Consider the following 21,319-nt stretch of genomic DNA (forward strand, 5'->3'; position numbering starts at 1 on the left):
CTCTCTCTCTCTCTCTCTCTCTCTCTCTCTCTTAATTCTTGTTTTATTGTCTGTTCTTTTGTTATATTTTTTTATTTGATTTTGTGTTAATGTTCTTTTTGACGGTATGGGAACTCTATCAGTAATATTAAGAATAATAATTAATATTCACGGTAAATGGTTAAACGACACACAACGCATCAGTTAATATACATACATACACATGTATGTATGTGTTTGTATATACGATAAACGCATGTATTTTTAACAGCATTCGAACGTATATATACACCTTGTTGGATTGTTGCAGTGTTGGCAGTAATTGTGCTTATGGTTCAACTCAAAGAAGGCACAGGTTCGATTCCTGGTCAGGGTAGGTGCTCTTATTATAAATAGTTCCCTTTGGGTGTAAGGTATTTCCAGGGTTAAGGTACTTGCTGTTTGAAAGGTGTATGTGTGTATATATATATATATATATATATATATATATATATATATATATATATATATATATATAAAAAGGTAATTTAAGACATAATGAGTGACTATAGAATCACTTCTAAGTCTCTAAAAACACAATACAAATATTCCCCTCTCACAGTCCACAGCGTTTTTTGTTCAGCAAATTAGCAACAAATGCTGACCGCTTCTGCATGATTGTGGAAACATTAAAACTGTTTTAACACAGAGTGAACACTAATGTCTTGTCGTTTAAATTATTTATTTTTATGAGCAGAATCTGGTGTAATACGGGAAGTCCACTCTACCCTGGTATATCAGATGTTCAAATCAATTACTCGTACAGTGTAATCGTCAGCTCAGTTAAGCTTCACCAAATTGTATAACTTCATTCTAAGCGTCAGATTCAAAGTATGAAGACAACAGCATTAAAATCATTCTTCACTTGGTATACTGATAATTAGGAATATTATAAATAAGAAGCTTAAAATGTATAAAACACAGACACTCGGTATTCTGTGTCATTTCTCTAGTTGCCAAGATATTTCAGTGAAGGTAGGACTAGTGAGCCATTTGTATTTACTGGTCTTAAGGATTTCCTCCCCAGAAACCCGGAGAAATATAGCATCTCTCTCTCTCTCTCTCTCTCTCTCTCTCTCTCTCTCTCTCTCTCTCTCTCTCTCTCTCTCTCTCTCTCTCTCTGCCACAGATATTTGTCGATGGCCTAGGCCTGTGACGCCAGATATTTTATTAAATCAAACCAATCACTCCCTGTCTTCATGATGCGTGAGGTATCGGAGAGAGAGAGAGAGAGAGAGAGAGAGAGAGAGATGGTTATACAGAGAGAGAGAGAGAGAGAGAAAGAGAGATGGAGGAAGAGTGTGGAGGTCTAGGAAGGCGGAGAGAGAGAGAAAGAGAGGTGGGTAGGTGGGTGTTGGGCGGGAAAGGAAGAGAGAGAGAGAGAGAGAGAGGGGGTCCAAGAAAAAGGGGGTATTGGCCTAGTTCCTGGGCGTATGCTGAGGAAGTGGTTAAAGTTGTCCTGAGTTTCGAAGCATTGTACTACAATATCTTACATTTTTTGTTCCTTTTGCTCTTCTTTTGCTTGTTTTGCTGTTAGATTTTATGAAATTATACACATGTTATAGGAATGCATGTTGCTAGGCTCAATTAAACTGAGAAATAGGTGTTTAACGTAATTTTTTTCACTTGATTTGGTTATATTATTTTTAAAAATTATTCAAATAGCAACATTCTATAAGAAAGCGCGAATTGAGTCTACAACAGTTTAACAGAAACATTAGTTTATTCATTTCAACATGACTTTAGGCCTAGTCAGTTCACCAAATTTAGGCCTATTCAATTTCAAATGGGTTTTTGGCATATTGTAACAACAGACTTCGTTCATTCTTACCTTCTCTTATCAAATGTCGTACATTATCATTAAAATTCACTCTTTCTGATCGAAATATACCGCGTAAATACACAACACCCGTCATCATCACTCTTGAGAAATCTAGATTATCCCAGTCACCCTTCGAGAGCAAAAAAAAAAAAGAAAAAAAAAAGGAAATCCCAAAGAAAACGGAGGTACTTTGGAGCAGGTCGATATATGAGAGTAAGGTCACTGACCTCACTCTCTACACAGAGAGAGAGAGAGAGAGAGAGAGAGAGAGAGAGAGAGAGAGAGAGAGATGCAGGAGGGAGAGAGGGAGCAGGAAGGCCTTACGTCGACCTGACGCGGCTCTCTCTTTCTCCTCATTATCTTCAGATATCTCGTGAAATGACTTTTTACGGAGATCGGGAGCGAGCGATAGATTCTTTTTAAGTTCATTTAGAAGGACTCTCTCTCTCTCTCTCTCTCTCTCTCTCTCTCTCTCTCTCTCTCTCTCTCTCTCTCTCTCTCTCTTAATCTTAAGAGGATTGAAATACAGTAAGGGCGTACGCGCCAATGAGATGTGAGACGACCAAGTCGATGAAGGGAGATTGAATTGATTGATGGGGATTTATCTGGCAGAGCAAATATAGGCGTTTGTTAGACATTAGGTGACATTTGTGTCTGTTACATAAGTAATTACTTGATGGTTATTCGACTGCGGTTGGCTGTAGCCAGTGTGGAGAATACTATAGGCCTAACAACCTCATCCAAAAAATTCATGGATAAAGCTTAAGTCTTATTATATCTTAATAATCAGATACATTTTGGAGATGAATACGAGAAACGTCGTTTGACTAATCACAGACATTTTGGAGCGGTCAGCTAAACAGGTGTTAGGTAATGCAGACAGATGTTGACGTACGTGGCAGAGGTTATACTCGGGGATATGAAGAGTTAGTGTGTTGAAACGGTCCTTTGGGGTATATGGAGGCATTTATTTACCTTAATATATTTCTGATTCGTATTTATATGGAGCCGCTTGCCTTAGTATTTCTGATTCGTATTTATTCGTTTGTTAATGTTCAGTGCGTAATGTTTGTTTGTCGACTTCGTCAGTTGTATCTGGGGCAAATTTAGACCTACACGCCATATGGGCGCAAGGTCTTTTGAATAATAATAATAATAATAATAATAATAATAATAATAATAATAATAATAATAATAATAATAATAATGCATTCCTATGTTCAATTTAAATCGGTAGTAGAAAGAACATGACTGTGACTTGTTTTTGGCGTCCCCTTGCTTATGAAAAACGGTTTATTTGTGAAAGAAATATAATAATATATTACTATATATAGAAGGTGAATAGTCTTAACTATAATCGACAATATTATAGTTAATCCGTTAGGGCAAATGGATAATTTCTGACAATAATAATAATGATAATAATATTAATAATCACTGCAGGGATATTTGCACAGCGGAGATACCCTGTGGATGTTTACGGTCAGACCCTGAATACAAAAACGCCCCAGTGACTCCGTGTCTTATCAAGGGGGCGCTCCGGGTTAACGCTATGTGCTTTCCAAAAACCAAATTTGGCTCTTTCACTCCGCAGCCTTCTGCCCCTGACGGCCTAAGTTCGAAGCGATTTCCCCCTTTTTTCACCCTTTGTGCGCTTGAATGGGGTTTTATCTCAATGGGTTATATGAAATGTAAGGGGGGGGGAAAAAGGGGGTATTATCGCCGGAAAAGGGCAAAAAAGAAGAGGCATTGCAGGGCAGGTACGCGGAGGAGAGAATGTTTGGGAAAGGACTATACGGCGGCCGTTCGATGTGACTTTCCTGAAATGATTCTTCATTTTGGGTTGATTCGCGTTATGTAGAACTTGCTCTTCCGAGATATCGGTTGAGATCTCTCTCTCTCTCTCTCTCTCTCTCTCTCTCTCTCTCTCTCTCTCTCAAGATGCTCTGTTGTTGGCGATACTCTTTGTATGCTACTGTTAGACCATTTATTCCAATTCCACAGTAAAATTCGTATGTTTGGTGTAATATATGTGATAGTCCATGATGTAGTGCTGATGAGATTGTCTGTGGTAGAAAGCTGTTGATAGAATTTTGTACTCCACCGGTGAATTACAGATGAATCATGCTGCAACTCTAGTCTAATTTTACTCTGATGCCAGCCCCATTTTAAGAGAAAATAACTCCTACATTTTAGATAAAATTAATATATATATTAAAATAATTTTTAATTTTTTTTTGTAATTTGAATTCATTCAAGGGTCATTGACCTTGAGGACTTTCAATAGCGATTAACTCAATTAACCAAACTTCTGTTGCGTTAATTAAAAGTCTGGCGGGTAGCTGTAATGGGCGTGTTGGAGAGTTTGGGAGGTTGGTGTTGGCGATTGGTGGAGATAGTGTTGGAAAATATATATATATACATATGTGTGCATCAGATCCAACACTATCTCCACCAAATCTCCAACGCCAGTCTCCCACACTCCCCAACAATAATATATTGCTAAATCGTGGATGAAGACACCACGGCAATGGCTGCTTCATACACCCACACAGAAGGCTCATCAACAACAAGTCTAACCCCTTTATGCACAATTGCACCATTCACTCTCCACTTCCCGCCTAAGCAATGAATGATGAACCTGGTTGTTAGTTGATTGGTGTTGCTTGCAATTGAGCATAAGAAAATCGAAGGATAGCAGCGTTTTTGCGTCATGCCTATAATTTCAAATGCATATATACATTATTTATATGAATGTAGGATTAATAACATTGTTTTATGCTATCTAATGGATGATTATTCTTCTTCTTTTCGTAGGCTGGAGACGAGAGTGAGAGTGAGTGGCGTTCCCGTACACGCCAGACAGGACGAGCTGGAGAGAGTCCTCAGAAGTGTCGGAGAAATCGAGAAGTGTGAAAAATACGCTTCCAGAGACGGACATACACAGGTAATGGGACTAGGGTTTTTTCTTTATCATTTTTTAAATTTTTTCTTTTTTTCAGACGGTTGTCTTTTTTCTGCAGTCAGATCTGTGGTCCGTTTTATCTTTCCAATATGACTCACAGGTCGTTATCGCCGCTCTTTCTTCTCTAGTTATAATTTAGAGCCGGCTTATGCAGCCTAGTCCTGGAGAGAGAGAGAGAGAGAGAGAGAGAGAGAGAGAGAGAGAGAGAGAGAGAGAGAGAGAGAGAGAGAGAGAGAGAAATGTCCTTTTCATCCTCCGCTTTGGTGCCTAAGCGTTTTGCTTGCCTGTTTATCAGTTAAAAGCGAGTTATGTATATTAAAATCGCACCGTTTTCAATATGGACGCAAAATTAAACTGTTAATACCGTATGCGTTAGGCATAGTAGGTTGTTCTGTGCCCTGCCTTAATTAAGCGTATTTTATTTGCCTTTTTAAAATTTTCCTTTATATTCGTAATTGTTTTGTTATTAGAGTATAACGTTTGCCTTTGGTGCGTTGTATTGTTGTAGGATTAGGCCTATGTTGGCCGCATGCCATGATTCATATTTCACTTTTTTAAAAAATTTTCCGGTCGTAGAGTAAATTTCACTAATAATCCACATCAGTGTGTATTCGGTATTCGTATATTAATTTCTCCTTGGAACAAGAAAGATAGTTTGGTGAGAATGACCCTTTCTGCTGGTTCTACGGTCTACATTGTGACCTTACTCCGAAATCATCCTCTTTTACACGGTTATATAACTGGTGTGGATGTGTAAACCCCAAAAAGTTTAGAAAAATATGAAAAATGTTTGTAAAAATCAGAGGCTTTTCAAAATTAATCAATGTATAAAATCATAGGCCTATTATTTTCCTTATATTTGGGCTTTGACAGCATGGCCGTGCTTTGCACCTGCTAGAAACCTGTGTTCATAAGGTCAGAAACCAACTGACACTTTTGCTGACAGTCAGAAGTTGATGCTTTTGATGTCTGCTGACAGTTTTAAAAAAATTCAGAAAACTTTCGAAGACAAGCATGGGTGATGGGTTCAGTACCTCCATAACGTAACTTCTTGCTTGTTGCTTTATAAAGCGCTAATAGACATTTTTAATTTCCAGTGCCGCAAGTATATGAGATTTCAATGTATTCTCTTCATAATGGTTTCCTAAGACAGTTGAATATTGATACTTAATTCTGTGAAATGTAATGAAAGGTTTATTGTATCGGAAATTGTACACTATGGCAACTCTTCGGCTGACTCGTCAGAAATGCATTAAAGCGTAATTTTCATCACCAAGCACGACGCCCGGGGAATTCTCGCATTCTATATATATAAATTATATAAAAATCTCGTAAAAGACCGTCATTTCAGACACCACAACGCGTCATTTCTGTAGAAAATAAAGAATTTTTCAGAACAAAAAATCGCCAACGGTCATTCCGAATCGGACACTTCCAAAAGGCGGCGAGACCACGTGGACTCTCATTACCTCCCTGGACGTCGTGGAAGTAACACCTCTCGCAGACTTCCGTCCGTGTCGTTTATAATCTCGTGTTTTGCCATTTTTTGGACTTCGTTTTTGACTTCTGTGGAATTAAATCAGTGACTTCAGATGGTGTGGTATGGCATGAACGAGAAGGGCAAGAGACTGAAGCCCACCACTTTGGTAAGTGGGCGAAGCAGTTGGTGAACAGTTTGGTGTTTTCGTTTTTATTTTACGGAGACTTAATTATCATGGTGGATTATTTATTAAGTTAATGGTGAAGTAGACTAAGAATAGCATAGTATTAGACGATAGTAAATTATATATTATAATCCTCGTAACACATAGGCCTATCGTTTTAGAACACGTCCTCTGACTATATTTTTTTAATTAAAACAAATTTCTACAAAATATAATTATTAATGTGAAAAATCTCGTTCCATATTAATTAGCGACTTTCGTGATGCCTATATTATACCATTAAATACCCCATAGCTGTGCTAGGCTTATAGATTTCTTTATGTACGTACGCACGAGCTGTCCACCTCCTTTAGCTCATTTGGCTTTTGTGGGGTATTTAAGCCGTATATTAGGTTATCGTAATTTTATTTTATTTTTTAATATTCGGTCTGATTAGGTCTGTGACCTCGTAGCAATGGTCTCTTGTGTTGCTAATCATTTGAGTGCGAATTTATGTATTTAATTTCATAGAAGCAACTTGAAAATGACTTTATGACAGTTGTCCGTAATGTCCGATGTCCTTAAGGGTCATTTTGCCTGATTTTTGTCCGTGCGCGTCCAGGAGTCACATAGGCCTATGAACATGACGTTAAAATGATTAAATTTTCGGTTATTTTGAACTTTGCTTCGTTAATCATTAAAAAATGGCTGTTGTTATTTGTCGGTTTCTTCCTTTCTCTTAAATCGGCTCTTGTTAACCTGTGCACGGGCTTTGGTACTCTCTTTCTGCTTGTGGTTTCCCAAAGCTTCATAATATTATGGCTTCTGGGGCTTCTAGGCCCAGTTCCATTGTGGTAATATATTTCACTATAATGCCATAAACACCTCCATGAGAAAAACATTTAGTATCAGCACCTTGGAAAATTGTTGCAAAAAAAAAAGAGGGTAGGCCTAAATATCTCTATAACAGTAAATTTGCGGTAGATTTTTAGGGTAAAATTTCATAAGTTGCCAATAAGACTCCAGCTAGCCATTTTTGCAAGAAAACCCGCTTTGGGTTTTTCACCCAAAAATGTCTAGGAAATGATAGGGCATTAAAAGAACCTTAAAATACCAACTTAACGTACCCAAGGGGCGTTTACTGTTTACAATTTTGCCGTATTAGCTACGGGGGAGGGGCGGTTGGTATTGTCTTACCGTATAAGTTGCATTTTGATTATTTTTTTATTTATCATTTGCACACAGTGTTTATGGGGTTCAAAATAACGAGAATTAAGAATTCTTTTAAAAAATGTAGGTTACAGTTTCATATGTATTGGCAACTTATAAAATAATGCTGATTTTAGTATGATTTTTGTATTTAGCCTGTCAAGAATTTAATTGCACAGCAAGACCATTTCAATAGGCCTATCAAGTTATGGAATCGAAGTAAAATACGGTAATACCCCTCCCCCCACTCCATTCCCCCTGGGCCTATACTAGGTAATTGATGCCCAATATTGACTGAGATTTTCCATTTATTAAATGTATAAATTATTACCCATAGACTTTATCTATATTAAAGAGAAGAAGTAAAGAAATACACCTCTGTATTGCATATGGTTGCTTTGTATTGAGGACATTTCATCTTGCTTGCAAGCATTGCCATCTACAATGCATCGAGGAGGAGTATCAAGAGTTCATTAGTAGCATCCACCCACTGCTCACGTTCAAGTGGTCTGTTGACCTAAATATATATTTTTTTTTTTAACTTTATTGCCATTTCTTGGTATTGGAGTGGTTTTGCCTTGTATGTAAGTCTCCTTAATATGCTAAAAACAAAAATTATGCTAAAATGTCACAAACTTAGTGTTACCAAGTTTTTGGGTTTGCCATTGGTGGAGTTGGGGCTCCAGATCTGATTGTGCCCTGGTGCATTATGGTTAAGGAGTGGCTAACACATTTTCCTCATACTTTAGTTGTATTCATCTGGAAATGTGGTTATGTGGTCTGTGCTGAAGCCTGGTTGGTCCTTTTGTTCTAAGTTTCTCTGGGTTAAGTGAGATTTTGAAATTCAGGTTCTTATTGGTTATTTGGTGTGGAATATTTAATTATCATTCTTTTTGGTTATTGCAGCTGAAATGTAAGCCTTCACAATTTTTTTTTTTTTTTTTTGTGCAGTGTGTTTTGAATGTTTGATGTTCATTTTGGCAGTAAATTAGTAGTGTGAAAGAGACTTAACCCCCACCTCCCAAATCTTGTAGTTATTGGGGACCACAGTGAAAAGCTTTTTTTTTTTTTTTTTTTTTTTTTTTTTTTTTTTTTTTTTTTTGACCCAGAAACCCAAGTTTCCCACTGTGGCCCCATTTATTGCAGGACACAAGGGAGAGTCAGTATCACTCAAAAAACACTTAATTACTACCAAAATTTTCAGAACCATTCAAACCACGCACTAAAACGAAATCATATTTACTACACCAGAATACTTGTATAGTTTAAGGTAAAAATTTATGTACTGAAAAGTTAAGGGCGATGACTAGTGTGTTAGGTTGTTATTATGTCTTGAATGATGTAACCAAGTTTAAGAAGTCTTGCTTCATAGGGGTACCATCCTGGTAGAGGAGGTGGTGTTGGTGAGGAGATAGAGGTGGTGAGAAGAGAGGTACGGCATAAATTGCATGGTGATCAGGTTGAAGATATTTGAATGCAATTTAGAGGACCCAGAAAGAATGGAGGTCAAGCCATAATTGTTGCAAAACAGCCTTCATACATTGTTTCTATAATTTTCCCTTTTCCTTCTCCAAATAGTCGTCGTACTATGTGGAATATTCGAATCTGTGTAAGCTCTCAGCCATTCAGTTTGTTCCGCAAGAAATTATGCTCATTATGAATACCAGTACTGTAATGATATCTATTTTGGAATGCAATTTCTACTGTATATTTCCATTCATTGGAAAAAAATACTTAGTAGATGAAAGCCATCTGTTTTTGTATTAGTGTTTTTTTTTTATATTTTTAGGCTGCCCAGAATTTTAAATATCATTAGTGTAAATAGAATAGTATTTAGTGCGAATTTCACCAGGATATGTATCAACGAGGGATTGCCCTCAAAATTCTAAATTTTAAGCGTAAAATTTTCAGTGTAATATCCCTGCCTTATCTTCATATGGTAGTTGTTTGTCTATGACATTGGCAACAGATGTGCCAATAGCAAATGGAATAAACTTGGAGGAGATGAACATACCTTAACACAGAGGTGCTCAAATGCTGGATGATATTGAAAGTTTCATGAACAAATATGGTAGCTTTCAAAGTTCTGGTGACCACCAAAAAGTTGTTTTTTGGCTCATTTTGAAAGTTTTTTAGTGAGTTTCATGTCCAAAGGAATCTTCCAGTCTCTCCCATAGAGCATTTTCATTATTTTAAAGTAGCTCCCAAATTGCTGTTAAACTTCCCTTTTAATGTCCACTAATTCCTTTTCGCAGGTGGTGCATGTTACCTATGAGAGCATGGACGCTGCCCAAGAGGCTGCCAAGAGACTAAACGGCTACAACCTTGACGGAGGAGTTCTCAGAGTAGACAGACTCATGGATAGAAGGCGGAACCCCAGAGGCGCTATGGGTGGGGGACCAATGGGCGGACGTATGGGTGGTCCAGGGGCGACATCCCCATCACAGCGACATACTGATTTCCCCCTTCGCATTCTGGTACTCAGTGAGATGGTTGGTGCCATTATAGGTCGGCAGGGTTCCACAATTAGGACAATCACACAACAGGTAATTTGACTATGCTTCTACAGCGTCACAGTATTGGAGGATCAGTTTTGTCATTGTCAAGCTCAGAGGGCTAAACTGGTTTACTTTGACCTCTTAAATGTGCTGCTTTTTGAAACGGTTTGTTTTACACTTCCTCACATAGTAACTTTGATTTATGAATTGATTAGCTTCAGTATTCTGTACAACTTAGGAGTGAGATGTAGAAAAAAATTTGGTGTATACAAGCATTTTCTTTCCATTACTATGCATTTAGGTTGGTCTGGATTGTCCCATCCTCAAACACTTCTCTTGAACTTAACATATTTTGATTGATCATTTTCCTAAAATCGTCTTTAAGGGATTAGATACTGAGGGTGATATTAGTCCTTCATCTACTGTAAATCTTGCCTTTGAAATTCAGTGGGAATCCTTGTAGTAGTACTTACAATTAAGTAAGGCAAGTTGTCCCACTGCAGGAGGAAATCAGACTTCATTTTGCCTTTTGCTGCAAGTTAACTCGCACCTATGTCCTGATGAGTTGCTCTCATACTATAAAAGGTTGTGTTTTGACATTTTCATCATGTAATCCAGTGCCTCTGGTATGTAGGATTTAAGGGCTTCCCTGAAGATTAACTGGGCCATTGACCTCTAGCTCGCGAAAGCATGTTCTTACATTCCCAATCTTTTTCCAGACTCGAGCTCGGGTAGATGTGCATAGAAAGGACAACGCTGGATCGTTAGAGAAAGCAATTACGATCTATGGAAATCCAGAAAACTGCACCAATGCCTGTAAAAGAATATTAGAAGTTATGCAAGAGGAAGCAAAAAACACAAACAAAGGGTGAATATTTTTCCTTTCTTCCCAGTACATTGCTACCAGACTATTAGTGTTCATTTCTCAGTGTAGCATTACTATATTTTTTGTGTGTGGTTCATGTTCATATAGCTTGCATAATTAACATCTGTGAAAAAGAGAGAGAGAGGACCTTTCTGTTTTGTGGTGTTGAACTTGTTTTTATGTCAATGTTTCCCCACTGTAGCTGAAAGTGTTCCTTTGCAGGTGTCCGAATAACTCACTCATTTCAACACTGAATTGATAGGGTCACGATTAATTTTGTTTTGAAAGTTGTTTCCAGGGGTTTTCCAATCACTTCCAGTGACTTTTCAAACTTGTTGATTGCAGGGGATTGGAAGACATGGATCCGGAGGCAGATAACATAAGGAAGGGGTGAGGGATCTCTTTTTCTGTTGTGCTTGTTAAGGCTAAGGATCAGGCGTGGTGGTTTTAAGGATAGTTTAAGGATTCTCTGTTTTTTATAAAGTTAAGTAGCGTACTTTTAACGGATTGCCTCTGCATTCTAAGGCTGTTTTCAGGCAGTAGCAATGTCTTGATGGTTCAGTGTTCAGAGACGTGTACTGTTCATACTGTGGAATAGCAATTAGTTTAAGGCTTAGATTTATCGAGAGGATTTCAGTCCTTTGTGACACTGTCTGTGGTTTTTAAGTAATTGAGGTTTTAAATTTGAGACATTGAAGTTTTCTTGGAAATTGTAACAGTGTGAAATTTAGGGCTGTGCCATCAGGTAGTTGCTGCTTAGTGATTGATGGCAGAGAAGTTAACAGCAGGTTTATGTATTAGTTCAGGGTTTTAATATAATGGCTTTGTTGCTGTAGAGTAGAATGACGTTAGCTTTGCCTGCCTTTTTTGAAGTTGAGAAACTCGACTTTGTTCTAAGCGCTGGGGTTTTAAATAGGTCTGCTAAGGTTTAAAAGCTAATGTTTGTTGGGGTGTTATTTCCACATTGTCATGTAGAGGCTTGTGGTTGTCCCTCGAAGTGCTGATTATTATTCAGTGTGTGTCGGGTTGGAGAGTCAAATTTTCCTCTCGAGGTGGAAGGGTAGTTTTTACATCTGGCCATTTTGGCAACTGTGAATGGGCTCAGATTGATCTTCAGTATATTATTTGTTAATATTTTTAATATAGTGAGCAAAAATATAAGCATTTAAATTGTTAGTGTTATTGTTTTTTTAAAGTTGAACACTACTCATTGTTACAGAGGTGGATCAATAGAAATAATTTGCTTAGAGTTTCTATTAATGAGTAATCTCTCATTCCTGTGTGATATAATATAGTCAGATAAATGGTTTGTAATTAGTTAAATGAAGCATTCTCCAAACTGAAATAAAATGCCTTTAAGTAAAGTTCAGTACCTAAAAGGAGAGGTTTTTTGATCCATGGTTTAAGACTTGGCCCTCTGGTAGTTTCAAGGAAAGATTACTGTAGTTGGTGCATGAAGCGTTCACGAATTTTGTTTCATAATTTCATCAAGAAAATTACAGTACTGTATTGAGCAGTGTTCAAGCTTAGTTTAGCATTTGTTCAAGATACCTTCTCTGGTCTTCAGGTGAAGTTCAGTTGGTAAACTGTTCACATTTTCAAATTTTGCCAAATTTATTGGGTGTGGGATAAAGCATTCCTGGCTAAGAGACTAAAGTTTGTTCAGGTAGTGTCTTATCCCATTCCGAAGGGAGATAGTGAAGATGATAAAGGTGTAAAATTGGGGTGAATTAGAAATCTTTAGTACTACCAGACCAGAAATGGTGAAACTATGCTTTATATTGTTCAAAGCATGTAGCTAGAATAGTGACAATAAGGATCCAAAGTTTTACTGTACAGTGAAATACGTAGGAAAACATCATTCTCAAGAACAGAGTTACAGTTATCAAAGAAATATGCAGTCATCCACGTGAGGTTTAGATTAAACTTTGTTACAGTGCCCCAGTGGCCAGTGTTGTTCCACAATAAGTATTCATAGGGAAAATCTGTATAATCATAGTTGCAAGTGCAGCAAGGTGGCTCTGTTTATAGAAATGATTCAAATGAAGCTACTGCTTGTGATCTTTCATTTAATTTTTACATAAAAATGCTCTGGGTGTAAATTTTGTTATTATAGTTACTGTACAGTCAGATTTTTTTCTAACCTTTAGAAGGTTGGATTATTTGATCTTGCACAGTTTGCTGGAATTCCCTTTTGGAATAAGGTCATCACAGTTTTCTGAGCTGCCTTACTAGGTGATGTCCTGCTTCCGTATTTGGTGTTACTACTACCGCCTTGAATGTTCTTTTCCCTGCCATCCCACCCTAAATCATCTTATGACCAAATTTTAGGGCCAGTAGGACAACCATTATAGTAAATTGTTGTACTAATGCTCCAATTTTTATAGATGGTAAATTATGCTACTCTACATCTGCTTTTGAAAGACACTGCGAAAGAGCATTTTTCCTTAAGAGAGATACTGTACTGAACAAGTTTGTGTGGTGCATTGTAGGCATGCATTTTGGATCTGAGTAGTCAGTGCAGTGGACCTTTATTATAACTTAGAATAAGCTACACCAGGCAAACTGTAGGGTGTAATGCAAATTACTCCCATAGCACAGTGGTTGATAGTTCCCACACATTCTTGTAACTGAAAAATGTAAGCAATCTGAAATTTCAGTATTGGGAATTCACTTGATACAGGTGAAAGGTGCATCTCAGAGAAAAAATATTAGGATACCTGACTGTTCCAGTGTATTTTTGGTCAAAAAGCCTATTATACAGCATTTAAACCTTCCCTACAAAATGATGTCGAAGGAACACTTAGGAAATTACCAGATTTTTATATTCAGCGAAAAAATGTGATGTCTGATCGTTGCAATTAAATTAACAGGATTTTTAAGATAATACCCAGTTGAATTGTTTTATAAACTAGTTCATTGTAGTATTCTATTGGTTCCCAGCAGCCTTGAGATCAAATTTTTATATTCAGTGAGAAAATGTAAAGTGTAATCCTCTTAATTATGTTAACTTTCAAGACCATATTTTATCAAATTGTTTGACATTAGTTTACTGTAGCGCTCTGTTCCCAGCAACATTGCATTCTGCTGTTTGTGTGTCATGTTCCCTTTTAACATCAGAGTACTCTGCTTCAATATTTAACCTATGGAACCAGATACTTTGGTGAAAATGACTTTGATCTTTAAAAGCTACTGTAGAATGAGATATTGTGTTTGCAGTGCACCATTCCATTAGTACCTTTTTTCACTATGCCGCATTGTTAATTAAGAAAGTCACATATATAAATGAAGTACAAACAGAGTTTCTATTTGTGAAGAAAGTTTTATGAATAATATACTGAAGTTTGAAGTTTTACATTGGTTGTTAAGTTTTCTATGTTAAAGTTTTTTTTTTTTTTACAGAAAGTTAATGAAAGTGAGGATGATCACAGTTTAATACATTAAATTTTTGCAGATTTGAAGTTTTTATGAGTAACATTTGTGAACACAGGTACAACATTAGGTTATCCTTTTTGTCTCTGGTATATTCATTCTTTATTTCTCAGTGTACAGCAGTATATAAGTTTAATTTTGAATTTTGACTAGCTAAGTATTTCTGTATACAGCGATCGTTTTGCTTCGGTCTTAGATTTAAGGCAGGTTTTATCAAAATTTTTGAGTGCGCAGGAACGCTTTGTAATTTAAGGAAAACTAAATAAGTAGGATTTACTAGCTAATGTATTTTAGATTTCTCTTTCTCTGCCCCTAATGTATGTAGTATTGTCGTGCTTTTGTAGTGTTGTATTTCTCAAATGTACCAGGTGTTCAGAGTGTTTTTTGTGCTTTTAAATATGTGATTCTTTGCATACATGTAGATCATATTTGTGGTTTGTTTCGAAATGGTAAGCTTAACCAATTAAGCTTTAAGTATATATACTTTATATACTGTAATTTATGATGGCTTAATATGTTTCATTATCATAATTATCTGGTAAGTTATCTTAATAATGAATGCTTTGAAACTAGACGTTTGACTCTCAGCTTGCTCGTGATTGTTCATTATTAAAGCGTTTTCGTTTTCCTTTTTAGTGAGATTCCCCTGAAGATTCTTGCTCACAACAATCTCATTGGCCGTATCATCGGCAAAGGAGGGAACACCATCAAGAAAATCATGGACGACACCAGTACGAAGATCACCATTTCTAGTATAAATGATATCAACAGTTTCAATCTGGAAAGAATTATTACCATAAAGGTAGATATTGACGTCCAGTCTTTGCTGGTATTTTGTTACTGCTGTTTACAGGAAGTAAAGTGTAAATATTCATTCTCATATCTTGGCCTTGTTTATCATGTTTAAAATTAGTGGTATATATTGTTTGGGGTCTGTTTTTAAAGTATTGTTTATTTGAAATTAGCAAATGTTTGTGTGCAGCAAACCTTCAGTATCAGTGTAGATCAGTCTTCTGCCAAATGTCTCCATGACAATGATTTTTCAACAAAAGTCCACTATGTATTCACATAAAACACACTTTAAAGAAAAGGAAGACAGTGTTGCATTTTTGTTTATCGTAGTACAGTACCTATTTTAAATTCAGACTTTCAAGTAGTTGCATCAGTAATACTACCAAGGAAAGTGTTCTGCATTTTTCAGTATAGGGAATGAAATTTAATTACTTTGAAGAGTTTTGAGGTTAATACGTGGGCCCTGTATGATTTGGTCATGTTTCTGGGTTTTGTGAAATTTTTTGCCATCTTGGATAAATTGTACTTAGTTGCGTTCGTTGGCCAAGTGCATTGAAGAGAACTGGACTATGTATGAAGAGAACTTTGGGTAAAAGCTTTTTACTTGTTTAATGGTGCTCTTATGGCATAAAACAACAGTGTAACAAATTTTCATACTACTCAAAGACACGGCATATGAGAGTATGATAGCCTTCATCCCTCTGACCTAAGCCTTAGTCTCTATTCACATACTCTGATGTAATTCATAGTTCCACCTCTGAATATCCATTTTTAGAGTCATTAATAATGTTTGTTAACTTGCAAGTTTTAGAATATGTAACATTGTGATGTGCAGGTTGTGAATATTTCCTTGCACCTCTTAAATATTGTAGGACACCATTGTCCCTGTTTGTATTATACTTCCCCGCTTACGTTTCTATGTAAAAAGCAGGGAAGGGTCTTAAAAGCTTAATCCAATACCTAGTCCTGAGTTCAAGTCCACTAGCATTCATGATTTCCTAGACTGCTTTGACCATCTTTTTTTACATCTTAATTTCTTGACTTACGTACCTGTGATAGTCTTCATTAACAGTGAAGAATAGATGTGCTTGAAAGCAAAGTAACTAGAGTATAAGGATGGGAGCTAGATATGTAAGGGAAGAATAGTGATTTAGTCTTGCAGTCAAATTTTACATCAGCAATGCAAAGACAAGTGGAAGTACAGTAAATACAACTAGCCTTCCTTCACCTTGGCTGCATTTTTTGACCCAGAGGGATACACACAGATAATCTTAATTGAGTAATCATTGAACATACTGTTTAATATTTATATACAAAATAGAGGTACAATGAGTTCTGTATAATTTATATGTGAATATAAGAAATATAAATTTCCGTAGAAAAGAAGGTATTTGGGTATCCATTACCCTGGGTATACTAGGACAGCGCTAAGCTGCTATTTTGTGATTCTGTTCTCTTCATGCATAACTCCTGTCGTAACTAATTACTTTTTAAGGCATTCTTGGTAGGCAAACGAATAACTGTGATAAAAAAAATGGTTTAAATGATTGTACTCTTTCCCACAGGGCAACATTGATGATATAGCAGTAGCAGAAAACATGATCAGTTCACGCCTAAGGACAAGCTATGAAAACGACTTGCAAGCATTTGCTCCCCAGAGCGCCATGTTCCCAGGTTTACATCCGATGGCCATGATGTCAACTGTGGGTTTTGGGCTTCCCCGTGGCAGCGGTAGTGCGAGCGGCGGCGGCATGGGCATGTACGGCTCTTCTCCGACCACGTACCCTCCACTGTATCCATCTCCTGTCCAGGGCCATGGTCCTCATGGGTCAGAAGTATGTGAGGTAAGTACAGGAGATGACCCTTGAACCATTTTTGGGTAACTGATATGATCAGACTGCACATAGATTTATTACGAATTTGTTTGATAATCTTATTTCCAATTTGTTCTGGTTAAAATTTCCTTTTAAATATTGATGTTTGTTTTATAGTTGATATTCAGAGCTCTTATCTTTATACAAAATTTGACTGTTTGGTTGAACTACTTAGTAATATAGTATTGGTATGAAATCAGTAGTAGTTGCTGGTATTGATGAAGCATAGCAACACAAGTCATTTAAGATATTTTGTAACTCTTAACTGTTCCTAAATACTTTTTATTGACCTACAGTAGGTAATGGATAAACATGTTTATCAGCAGTAACCTGAAATTTAAGATTTAATGACAATTCAGCACTTCAGAGGCAAATAAAATTGCAATATATAGGGGTAATTTATTTTTGAAGTTATATTAATCTTTGTAAGTTCTCACTGGAAAGGTAACAGTTTTTAGATACAATACTGTATGCTTAGGGAGATTTGTTATGAAGGGAATTAGGTTCAGCAAAGCTTACATTGAGGTAAATGTTACTTATACTTCATATGACTCAATGATCAAGTTAAACCTTGATAGGCGTAATGATCCCCTTTCAGGGCTCAAGTTTTAGAGTAAAATGCCCCCTAAAACCCAACTCTTATTATGAATTTATTTACAGGAAACGGCATATCTCTACATCCCCAATTCAGCTGTAGGAGCAATCATTGGTACGAAAGGTTCTCATATTCGTAACATAATTCGGTTTAGTGGGGCATCAGTTAAAATTGCAGCACTTGAGGAAGAAGGACGACCCACCGAACAGACGGAGCGTAAAGTTACTATCGTTGGCACCCCTGAAGCTCAGTGGAAGGTAGATGAGAGCTATCTTCTTGTTGCTTATTTTTGATGTGACAAGGCAACATCAGTTTGTTGCAATTGATGGCATTACAGAATTGTGTGTACTTATATTAGTATATACCACAGGAGGGTGTATGTATGTACGTACAGTACAGTATTCATAAAATGGCCAGTTTTCAGTTTCAGTTCAGTTGCTTTTATGAACTAGAACTAATCCTCTGCTTTCCATTCCAGGCACAGTTCCTTATCTTTGAGAAGATAAGAGAGGAAGGATATGGCGTTGGAGTAGAGGATGTTCGGTTAACAGTTGAAATCATAGTTCCATCATCACAGGTTAGTCACATGAAACGTTTCTGCAGTTGTGAATAAGACGAGACCTCTTTCCCAATTTCATTAATCCTGTCCCAAACTGTCATAAATTGAATATAGACAGATCTTAGTTGCTCAACTGTATTAGAATTGGCAGAGTAGCTACAAAATGTTACTATATGATGACAAGTTCAAACTAAATTGTCATTACTTGCTTTGCAAGTGACACCTTACAAATAACCTTTTATGACAAGTTCTTGCCATACTGTCATTAATGGCTTTGCTAGCGACACCTTACAAATAACCTTATATGACAAGCTCATGCCTAACTGTCATCACTTGCTGTGCTTCCCGTAGAGGATTAGCGCTGTCAGTGCACCTCATACAATGCACTTTAGGCAGTACTTAAGGATCTTTGTAGTGTCCTTTCGGCCCCTAGCTGCAGCCCCTTTCATTCTTTTGACACTACTTCCATTCATATTCTCTTTCTTCCATCTTACTTTCCACCCTCTCCCAACAATTGCTCAATAGTGCAACTGCAAGGTTTTTTTTCTCCTGTTACACCTTTCAGACCTTTTTACTGCCAATTTCCAACTCAGTGTTGAATGACTTCATAGGTCCCTTGCTTGGCCTTTGGCCTAAGTGCTATGGTCTATTTATCTTTCTTTCCTAGTGACACCTTACAAATAGCTTGAAACTGTTATGAGAAGCTCGTACCTATTTATCATTAATTGCATTGCTGGTGATACTAAGCGATGTGCATTACAGTGACTGTTTCCCAGTAACCATAAAAACTGTAGTTTCATGAACTGAATAGGTGAAATTGCTGGTATACAAGAATTTCGATAAATATTTATCATAAAAATAGATGAATTTTATGCTATGGTGATGTCATATTGACACATGGTACATCTCCCTGCTAGGGTCAAGCCACCACCCCACAGTGAAGTATTAATTGAATGTATTTAGTGTGAATTTTATTGTGGAATTTTTCCTAGATACTGGAAACATGTTGAGCTCTCTCTCTCTCTCTCTCTCTCTCTCTCTCTCTCTCTCTCTCTCTCTCTCTCTCTCATGACCCCATTCTCTGCATGCTTATTCCTTTGAGCAGTTTTACTAACACTTATCTCTCCCCTTGCAGCATTGCCAACTATAACCCACCTAGGGTACCCCCCCACACACACACACACACACACTCTACCTTGAAAGCTTCCCTCTGGCCTTTTGATGCCTGTAAGCAGTGTTACCAACACTACTTAAGGCCTGCGTAGTGTTACCAACCATCAGAGCCCTGTTTTTTTAAATTTTTAAAAATTTTATATATATTATCCATATGTCCTGAGTCCCTGGGTGCCTGTTGCATGCAGATAATGTTGAGTTGCTGACAAGGTGGGATGTGGAAAATTGAGGGGATTATTATATCTTTAATTGTGGTTTGTTCCCAGGCAGTTTTGGTTGGAGTTTGAGTCTTACTTTCGCAAGTATTGTTATAGGGATGTATTTTATGTGAATATAGAGTAGTTAAACCTCTCGGTACTGTCAGTAGCAGTGGGCAGAGTTATTCTTTCTTAAATGGTATCCTGAGGGACATATCTTCCCTGGACAATTTGTTTCAACATCTCGCATATATTTTCTTCAGTTCCTGAATCAGTAGACACTTACTGTCTTTACAAGCACCGTACAGTATTTGCAACAATCTGAGAATAGGTTTCTTTACCTATGTTAGACCCTCAAGTGTTCTTAATTGATCTTGTGCATTCTTGGGCATTCAGCATCTTGAATCTACCACCTAAGTTGAGATTTGAGCTTTATATGGGTGATGAGTTTGCTGTGAAGCAAATTGAATTTGATATCAAACAGAATTTTGTTCTTTACTAAATTCATCCTTTCTTTGGTGATCTGCTTTCTATCCTAACGTAGCTTTTGTTACCTCGTATCTGAATAATACCAGTAGTGAGGTGAGTGGGTGAGGAGTACCTGAGGTTCCAGGTGGTACATGAGGGCTATAGCTCTTCATTTGTTTGCCAAAGAATTAGGTGCTTGGGACACACGAAGACCACGGATGTGGGCTGTATGAGAGTGTTGAATTTGTATTGAAAGAATTAATTTACTGTTTTATAAAAAAAATCTGATATTGGTTTTCAAGCCAAGTTCTTTAAAGTACTTTGTTGGTTTAATATTTTATTTCTTATGAAATCGTTCTAAATTTTATACGAGTCAGGTGCTTGAAGGGTTATTTGTTTTTTCTATTTGCGATGGATTTTGAGTTAACGAATTTGGCTTGGTTTGTATTTTGCATATTATTAAGTTTATGATGTTGTCACCATTTGTGAAATAAACATATTTTCTTTTCAAAGATGCTGAAGGATTTTAATAAGTAATATCTCTATTATGTGGTTTTGAAGGTTATAATTTCCTTGTTGAAAGTATTGACTTCAATTTGCATGTGCACATGCATTTCATCATAATCTTCATTAAGCATTGTACAGAATTTCTCTTTGTGGTTGGACAGTTGGAAGTTATCTCCAGTGCTCTCCACGTTTGTTCATATCCCCATCAGTGCATCCTATTGGTGAGGGGTCGGGACATTAATTGGCTAATGGTATATTTTTTCAGGTTGGCCGAATAATTGGTAAAGGAGGTCAGAATGTTCGTGATCTTCAGCGTCAGACAGGTTCAGTAATTAAGCTTCCTCAACAAGGCTCCACTACTTCTGAAGATACTACCGTCCACATTGTAGGCCCCTTCTTCTCTGTACAGGTAAAAAGTCATTTGTCATGTTCATAATTTAAACAGTCGTTGAAGCCCTTTAATGTCTGCATAGCAAGCTTCTGTGGAATAAAACCATAGAATTATAATAAAATAAACTTCTAAGCACTCAAAAAAGGGGTCACTTGGAGGTTTTTCAGAGTGGGGGACAAATTGTAGCAGCCAAGGTGATCCAATCTTTGGCTACAAAGAATGAAATCCTAGTAATTAAACATCTTGGATACTGTTGTTTTGTGATTCTGTACCACTCACTTAGAGGAAATAATTTATTTTTGAAGATTTAA

General features: G+C 36.9%; 1 protein-coding gene across 10 annotated transcripts in view; it reads left to right on the forward strand.

The window, feature by feature from the left end:
• The window catches only part of Imp (IGF-II mRNA-binding protein), a 470,640-nt gene that overhangs the window by 444,928 nt on the left and 4,393 nt on the right, over positions 1 to 21,319 (forward strand). For 5 of the 10 annotated variants that reach the window (XM_067133620.1, XM_067133619.1, XM_067133615.1 and 2 more), the window contains 9 exons: positions 4,658 to 4,787; positions 9,913 to 10,203; positions 10,875 to 11,023; positions 11,366 to 11,410; positions 15,089 to 15,254; positions 16,810 to 17,088; positions 17,779 to 17,970; positions 18,192 to 18,290; positions 20,883 to 21,026. In XM_067133620.1, the coding sequence (XP_066989721.1) occupies positions 4,658 to 4,787; positions 9,913 to 10,203; positions 10,875 to 11,023; positions 11,366 to 11,410; positions 15,089 to 15,254; positions 16,810 to 17,088; positions 17,779 to 17,970; positions 18,192 to 18,290; positions 20,883 to 21,026 (1,495 nt within the window). Of the gene's footprint in view, positions 1 to 4,657; positions 4,788 to 6,265; positions 6,452 to 9,912; positions 10,204 to 10,874; positions 11,024 to 11,365; positions 11,411 to 15,088; positions 15,255 to 16,809; positions 17,089 to 17,778; positions 17,971 to 18,191; positions 18,291 to 20,882; positions 21,027 to 21,319 lie in introns of those variants that run through there. The other 5 variants (XM_067133624.1, XM_067133623.1, XM_067133617.1 and 2 more) reach the window with 2 other exon arrangements.

The sequence above is a fragment of the Macrobrachium rosenbergii genome, chromosome 34 (assembly GCF_040412425.1).
Source record: "Macrobrachium rosenbergii isolate ZJJX-2024 chromosome 34, ASM4041242v1, whole genome shotgun sequence".
NCBI lineage: Eukaryota > Metazoa > Arthropoda > Malacostraca > Decapoda > Palaemonidae > Macrobrachium > Macrobrachium rosenbergii.